Source organism: Malania oleifera, chromosome 1, assembly GCF_029873635.1.
Source record: "Malania oleifera isolate guangnan ecotype guangnan chromosome 1, ASM2987363v1, whole genome shotgun sequence".
Taxonomy (NCBI): Eukaryota; Viridiplantae; Streptophyta; class Magnoliopsida; order Santalales; family Ximeniaceae; genus Malania; species Malania oleifera.
In genome coordinates this window covers 24,215,465-24,224,225 of record NC_080417.1, presented here as the reverse complement: position 1 = coordinate 24,224,225, position 8,761 = coordinate 24,215,465, and the positions used below count along the sequence as shown (strand labels likewise).

The 8,761-nt window shown below is 37.5% G+C and overlaps 1 protein-coding gene across 1 annotated transcript; it reads left to right on the top strand.

Annotated features, from left to right (window-relative positions):
• Positions 1 to 6,211: 6,211 nt before the first annotated feature.
• Positions 6,212 to 8,520, top strand: LOC131160448 (anthocyanidin 3-O-glucosyltransferase 2-like). The gene has a single exon (XM_058116147.1). It carries the CDS (start codon positions 6,938 to 6,940, stop codon positions 8,423 to 8,425), a length of 1,488 nt encoding a protein of 495 aa, XP_057972130.1. The 5' UTR covers positions 6,212 to 6,937; the 3' UTR covers positions 8,426 to 8,520.
• Positions 8,521 to 8,761: the final 241 nt, after the last annotated feature.

Sequence of the window (8,761 nt, the reverse complement as noted above, 5' to 3'; positions counted from 1 at the left end):
TGGTGCTGAGAAATTATGGCTTATTCCATTATCATTACAAAATTTTTCAACATCTTTATTCTTAAACTTTTTTCCTTGGTCACTTCTTAGGTTTGAAACATTGTAACCTTTCTCATTTTGAAGTTTCTTGCATAGAGTTATTAACAAATCACATGCTTCATTTTTGTTATCTAAAAACAATACCCACGTGTATCTAGAGTAGTCATCAAAAATCACGAAAGCGTATTATTTTCCACCTAAGCTTTGAGTTCTAGTAGGTCCAAATAAATCTAAGTGTATGAGTTCTAGGGGTCTACTTGTTGATATTTGTTTCTTCTTTTTAAAACTTGTCTTGATTTGTTTTCCTAGTTGGCAAGCATCACAAATTTTATCTTTGATAAATTTAGTATTAGGCAAGCCCTTTACTAAATTCTTTTTAGAAAGTTTAGATATAAGGTCCATGCTAGCATGTCCTAATCTTCTATGTCAAAGCCAACTATTTTCACTCATGGTAATCAAGCAAGTTACATCTTGAGAAATTAGGCTATCAAGGTTTATGCAATACACATTATTCATTCAATGTGCTGTGAATAGTATCTCATGATCATTAGGGTTTTGTATTATACATTTGCCTTTCTTAAAGATTATTTCAAATCTTTTGTCACTAAGTTGACTAATACTTAATAGATTGTGCTTTAGACCCTCTACTAGCAAAACATCATCAATGGTGAGTGAGGAATCTTTACCTATTTTACCAATTCCGATAATTTTGCCTTTTGCGTTGTCACCGAAGGTTACATATCCTCCATCCTTTTGAGTGAGGGAAGTGAACTTTGATCTATCTTCCGTCATATGTCTTGAACATCCGCTATCCAAGTACCATTTTTCTTTAGATGTAATGGACCAAAAGCAAACCTACAAGAAAGGATTTATGTAGTTACTTTTGGAACCCAAAATTTCTTAACTCTTTTTAAGTCTTGTCTAGTTTTAGTGTTTATCTTCCATTCATTTTTTACTTTGATGTATTTTTTCTTGAGTGGACAATTAAACATTATATGTCCCTTATTTTTACACATGCAGCAAGTAGTATGCTCATGAATGTTAGTGTATGAAGTACTTGCTTAATGTTTAGCTTGCTTTACAAAATATCCCATGAATAAGTTTTTCTTTCTTTTATTTGGTGTTCCATTGTAACTAATTCCTTCTCTATTGTTAGCCATCCTTTGTTGTCCTACCATTTTTTCAAAGTTTTCTTTACCTCTAGTAAAGTTGTAAATAATCTTTTCCTTATCTTGAATTGAGTTTTTAAGGTCATTTATTTCTAACTCTATCTTTTCATCTTCATTCACTTGAGACTTTGCTAATTTTTGAGACATGTCATTTACTTTCTTCTCAAGCTTATCAATTTTTAAGTCTTTTTCTTTTTCAACAATTTTTGAAGATTAAAGTTTTTTTCTAAGTGATTCATTTTGTTGTTTCAAGGTTATGTTCCTTTTTGAGACTTTGATAAACTTATTATGAAGAGAGAATAATTCAACATGAAGTTCTTTATAGGAGGGCATACTTTCACATGAATCATTACATGATTCATCACACGAGTCTTCCGAGAAAGAGTGTAAGAGTTTACCTCTTTGTTGTGTACCATGAAGCACATGTTTGTCATTTCTTGCTCGCTGGATTCGCTCTTCGATTCACTTGAACTTGTGTCATCCCATGTTGCTTTCATTGTAGGCTTCTTTTTCTTCTTTTCCTTCTTGAGCTAAGGGAAGTCTGGCTTGATGTGTCTGGCCTTTTTACAGTGATAACAAGTGGGAGGTTCATTTTTGATCTTGTATTCCTTTTTACTATTTTCTCCTTTTTCAAATTTTGACCCTTTGAATTTTCTAGTGAATTTATTATTTCTTTTGAAGAATTCTCCAAGTCTTTTAGTCATGAAAGCTAATTCTTCATTGTCTAATTCACTGGAGTCATTATCATCTTCACTTGAATATTCTTTCGAGACTTTTAGAGCTATAGATTTCTTATTTTTATTTTCAGTATTTCTTTCTTTCATAGGTTAGAAGTGATCCTATGAGTTCATTTAATGAGGTTGTTTTGAGGTTTCTACCTTCTGTTATGGCTGTGACCTTCGGTTCCCAAATAGGTGGAAGTGCTCTTAGAATTTTGCGAATCATTTCATAAGTGGAATATGTTTTTCCTAAGACATTTAGTGAGTTTATGATATGTGTGAACCTAATGTACATGCTTCTGATGGTTTCATCAGAATTCATCCTAAAGGCTTCGTATTCACTAGTCAACATATCAATCATATTGTTTATAACATCTATAGTATCTTCGTAGGTTACTTCTAATTTATCCCAAATTTCCTTTGCTGTTTTGCATGCCATTACTCTATTGAATTCATTAGCATCAAGTGCACAATATAGGGCGTTTATAACACTAGAGTTAACTTGCAGTATTTTGTGATCTGTTTTAGTCATTTCCTTTTCTTCCTTAAGTACTTCTTTTCCATCCACTAGTTTAGTAGGGATTAAGTTACCATTTGTGACAGCCTTCCATCCCTTCCAATCCATTGTTTAAAGGTAGATTCTCATACGTTGTTTCCAAAAGGTGTACTTGAGTCCACAAAATATGGGTGGTCTAGTTCAGGATTAACCCTCACCAAAGGGAGCTACTCCTATTTGTGTCATCTAGATCTTTATATAGCTTCTTGTTAAGATTTACTATAACGTATCTCTGACACCAATTGAAAGTGAAGTAGTTATCCTAAGAGGGGGGGGGGTGAATTGGATTATTTAAAAAATTTATTATTCCCTTTACATGGATTCTTGAATTCCTTGTTTTATTAAACACTTGGCTTTGCTAATTTTTCAATTACACAATAGAAACTTAAATGAACAAGAAATTTTGAAATCAATATTCAATCTACAACCACACACCAACCAAGTAACCAATCATTCAATCAAGATGCATCACTTTGGCAAATTCAGCTTTTAGTAAGTATTCTCATATAGCCCTTTGGATATTTATGTAAGCTCTGTAGAGAATGTAATTTATTTCTTTAGTGCAAATCCCAACCAACTCAGAATTTAAATAAACTCTTAGTTAATTTGTATTTCGATGTTAACAAATCAACATACTCCCTCTCGGTTTCCGCAATCCCAAATCAAAATTAAACTTTGATTTATTTAATTTTCAATGCACGTAGTTTTTATGATTAAGAAAATTAAAACATCCACACAATTTATATTTTTTATAGAATTTAAAGAGAGTAAGGGAAAGAGAGTGACATCGGGTTTTTACGAGGTTTGGCTTATCCCCAGCCTACGTCCTCGCCTTAAGCAAACCACCTAAGAATTCCACTATACATGTTCCTTTCCAGGTGGAACAAAACCGTTACAAAAACCTCTTTTTTAGGAAAAGAAACCTCTCCAAGCGACAATCCACGCTTGGTCCAACGATCCAAATCAACCCTGAATTTTCAAAGAACTACAAGATAGGAATAAGAATCTGCGTACAAAAACACTCTCAAAATATAGCAAATTTGTACAAGTTAGAGCATTTAATATACTTCAAAACGAATACTAAATAGACAATATGAAGCTTAAGATTTAGATACCACCAAAGGTTCTTTCTTAGAGATAGAAAAAACTTAGTTGCAAATCAGAACCAAGACTTTTGATCAATCAGCAATTTCATAGAATTCTCCCAGCAAGAATGTGAGCAAGTATGGATTTAGGAGAATATGAAAGTAGGATGCTTGTGTTGCTTGAGCTATAGAATTCATTAAGCTAAAGAGGTATTTATAGAGTTTTTTGTGAAAGAGTTTCCTTATTTACCAAGTTGACTTGGAGTGTTTGGTCAACTTTGTGAAAGATTTGAAATCCTAAAATTAAATTTGAAAGTCTTTCCGTTAAATTTGAATTTCAAAATCTCCATGCAGTCGGTCGACTAACTCACTCAACTGGGTCAATTTTGTGCAGACCAGTCGGCTGGATAGGGAGCTGACAACATTTTGTTTATCTAAAAATTAATTCCAATAAATTATCAATCAGCTAACTCAACTACATTCAAAATGGTCAATTGGCTGGACAAATCAAGTTGTTAGTCGGCTGACTAATCCTAGTTCAAATTGTCTGTCGGCTGAGCAGGTTTATTCATTCTTTGTGTTTGTTAGTTGGCTAGCCAATCTTAGTGTGTTCTGGTCAGTCAGCTAATTAGTTCATTCTTTTTCCAAATATTTTTATTTTTTATTTTTAAACTCTAGTTTTTGTTTTTTTTTTTTAAAGACTCAAATATAACTTTTCAAAATCATTTTCAAGGGTTTTTCAAAAACTGGTCTCTAAGTCTTTGTATCCTAAAGAGCTTCATATATCTATATAATATTGATTTGAAGTACTTACAAATGACTTTCTAAACATGAACTTCAATAAGCACTAAGTCTTCAAGCTCCTTTCCATCTCCTGAGGTTCAGCTTGATCTCGATAAGCTTTGAGCTTTCATTTGTTATTTTGCAATACTTCTATACTCTGGAATGCTTTCATTTGATTAGCTTTATTTGCAAGCTTTCTTCCATGAGAGTACTTTGATCAATCAAAATTGAAATAAAATCACTTAACAACTCATGTTAATGCATCCTTTATTTGTTATCATCAAAATAAGATTGAAAGGCCTAGTTAGGCCAATAATTATTACTGAATAAAGCAGTAGTCTCAGTTATCAAAGATGATCCCACCACCTTTCTTTGCTTTTCTTCTTGTAAAGTAAGGGACAAAATTCTATCAATGGATGGCATTGGATCCATGAGTAGAATTTGTCCTCAAATGTGTGCAAAAGAATCGTTTAGACCTATCAAAAATTGAACAACATATTCCTTTTGATGTTGCTCAATTACTATTTTCAAAGCTCCACAAGAACATCTAAGATTACAAGAACAGCTAGGAATGGCTTTCACAGTAGTAAATTCATCCCATACAGCTTTCAATTTTGTGTAATAAGAACTAACAAAAAATTGATCTTGAACTAATGAAACAAGATCTTTCTTGAGTCGAAATAAGTTAGGACCATTACCTTGTGTGAATATGATTTTCAAATTCTTCCAAACTTCGTCATCAATTGAATAGTTGACAAAACCGACAACAATCTCTCGTGTGAGAGAATTCAAAATCCACAAAAGCACCATGTTGTTGCAATGAAACCACAAAATATACAATGGATCAACCTGATCTTCAGACTGAGAAAATGTTCCATCCACAAGAAACTGTTTTGTTCTTGGCATTGAAAGTTGTCAACATTGATCTACTCCATGTATAATAATTCTCACCATTCAAAGGCTGAAAAACCAAGATTGAACCAAGACTTTCTCCATGATGGAGGAAATATGGATTGGAAAAATCTTCAATCAAGAACCGAGCACCTTGCTCTGATACCATGATAAAATTGAAAACAAGAAAAACAAGGAAATAAAACTGAATCTTGGAGAGAAAACTCAAATCTCCAATTTATATTTTATTTCTTGTATATTATCATGTACAACATAAACCTCATGTATATACACGCAGAGAGTTAACTAACTAAACAATTAACTGCTAAATTAATAAGAAACAAATGCCAAAAAATAGAAAAAACTAACTTAACAAAAGGAAACCTTCGAACGGTTACAGAACAAACCGTCAACGGCTTGTAGCTAGATAGCAAAATTTCCTGAAACCATTATAATTTTAATATAGGACCTTATAAGCTGAATTTTATATGCATCAACTATGAACCTCATTCTGCTTTACACCAATGAAATATAGTAGATTCACAATATCAATCTAGGTGTTCGAGGAATTAAATACATCCTTTTCGATCTTTTTTTATTTTTCTTTCTAATTTATTTTCCCCTGTTTGGATGTGTCACCATGATCCTTTGTTGGGATAAAAGCAAGGGTTTGTTGATCATCATTTTTAATTTTGATCGGTTATAAGATCCAAATTCTTTTGAGAATAGTTTTTTTCTTTTGGCAGTAAAATGCAAAACAACTGAAATGAAAAACAAAAACAGAGCAAAATAAAAACAAAAACAAAAAAATAGAGCAACATAGGGCATGTATTTGTCAATCAGAGCCCAACAGGACAGCAAAAATTAAAACACCCCCAAAGCAAACCAAAAAAACAAACTTCAGCAAGACTTCTTGCAATAAACCAAAACACAGACAAAAACACCAAAATACAAAAACAGAAATAGACTGTAGCAAATTGTATATATTTCTTCCTGAGGAAATCCTGAACATATAATTGCTGAAAAAACCCTGACTCCCAATTTAGTAGCCAAGGGTTGAAAAAACCAAGTCTTAAGAGTCAATAAAATTAAAGAAAGCTTAAAAAGGTTAGACCCAAAAACATAGTTGAATCCTTCAGTTTTCACTGTTTGGGACCTGAGAAAACCCAAAACGCCAATTCAACTTAACATACACGACAAGTGTGAGCGGAAACCCTCACAAGTACTTTAGGTCATCCGCTGTCCCCTTATCTCCGTTTTTTTAATGTGAATTATGTTTTATTAATAACTAATATATTATAATAACCGACACCCAAACGCGTAGTTGAAGAATTGGTTTGCATTCTAGCTTTATCCTTTGGGTGCATTTTTTTAAGATGACTTTTAGGTGCATTTGCATGTGCAGATAAACCAAATTTGGATAAGCCCCACCAATTCTGTGTGGCCTCGGGGCCATTTAGGCCACTGGTCCTAGCTAGCAAGCTTCCAAGGCTCCCAAAAACCAGCCCACGATATTGTTAATTTTCAGGATTCAAATTGCGTCTCGGTAAGTGGTGCCAATGCCGTCCTATGCAGTGACAGTCTCCCTCTATGAAATTCCTCTACTTGATGGCATATATAATAAGCAGTCTATTATAAGTAACAGCAGCAGCAGCAGCAGCAGCAGAACAGCTTGGCAACATCGGCAAGAAGAATATGAAGAAAGCACAGCTGATATTTGTACCGTTTCCGTTCATTGGCCACCTAGTATCGATGGTGGAGACTGCGAAGCTCCTCGTCCATCGGTACGACCACCTCTCCATCACCGTTTTCCTCATGAAGCTCCCCTCCGACCCCATGGCCCACACCTACGCCCATTCCCTCCGTGTTTCAGGACTGAATTTTATAACCCTCCCCCAGCCAGACCCAACTCCAGAACTTACATCCCCCAAATCCACCAACTCCTTCCTCCACGCCTTCGTCACCGCCTACATCCCCCACCTCCGGTCCACCGTCGCCCAACTCATTCCCTCCGCCCCGCTCGCCGGTTTTGTCCTCGACATGACCTGCATGCCCATGATCGACGTCCCCAACGAGCTGGGCCTCCCTTCCTACGGCTACGTACCCTCCAGCGCCGCCCTACTCGGTACCGTGTTTCATCTCCAGTCCCTTCGCGACGACCACCGCCGCGACGTCACTGAGTTCGCCCACTCCGACGCTGAACTGGCCGTCCCCTGCTTTGCCAACCCGGTTCCCGCCGCCGTGTTGCCCTCCCTGATTGTCGACGACCACGAAGGCGGGTCCACCAGGGTCCTCGCCAACGCTAGAAGACTCAGGGACACAAAGGGCATTTTAGTGAACACGTGTGCGGAGCTAGAAACGTATGCCGTCAACTCTCTCAAGAGCGGCGCACCCGAAATCCCACCCGTTTACCCAGTGGGACCAATGCTCAATCTGACAGTTGACGCGCAGGAGGATTCCAGTTCCGGCATCATGACTTGGCTCGACAATCAACCTCCGTCGTCGGTGGTGTTCCTGTGCTTTGGAAGCATGGGGAGCTTCGGCGCGGATCAGTTGAGAGAGATAGCGGGCGGGCTTGAGCGCAGTGGGCACCGGTTCTTGTGGTCCCTACGCCGGCCGCCGTTATCGGCGGCTGCGCTTCCGTTTCCGACGGACAGCAGCAATCAAGAGGAAATATTACCCGAGGGGTTCGTGGAACGGACGGCTGGGATTGGGAAGATCATAGGGTGGGCTCCACAGGTGGCGGTGCTAGCCCACAGAGCGGTGGGGGGTTTTGTGTCGCACTGCGGTTGGAACTCGAGGCTGGAGAGCGTGTGGTGGGGGGTGCCGGTGGCAGCATGGCCGATGTACGCGGAGCAGCAGCTGAATGCATTCGAGATGGTGAAGGAGCTGGGGCTGGGGGTCGAGATCAGAATGGATTACAAGATGGACGGTTACAGTGGGAGTTTGGTTAGCGCGGAGGAGATAGAGAAGGGGATAAGGGGAGTGATGGAGGGAGATGGTGAGGTGAGGAGGAAGGTGAAGGAGATGAGGGAGAAGGTTCGGGAGGCCGTGACGGAGGGCGGGTCCTCGCACACTTCACTGGGATATTTCGTCGAACAAGTGATGCGCAAGGTGGAGAATGAAAGCAGCAATCTGGGATTAAGGCAGAGAGAAGGTGAGAAATTGATAATGATAGGATAGTGCTGTAATCGGTTTCTGTATTTTTTTCAGTTGTGTTTTGTTCATCAGATTGACCTCCTCTAATTAAATGAAAAACCAAAATTCTTATCTTGAAATGGAATCGAAGGTGGACGGCCTTAGCGTCTTTTAGCATGCTGTGCGCCAATAATGGGGAAAGAACAGTAGGTATATATCGTATTCGCATATATACGGACACAGTGAAAGGTTGCAGAATGAATTTATTGGAATCTTAGTTTTTCCCCCTTTCCCATCATCCATTGATGTGTGTGAAATTATTGGTGAGCAAGTCTAGCATATATTATTTTCATTACTTGTGCAAAAATAAAAGCTTTTATT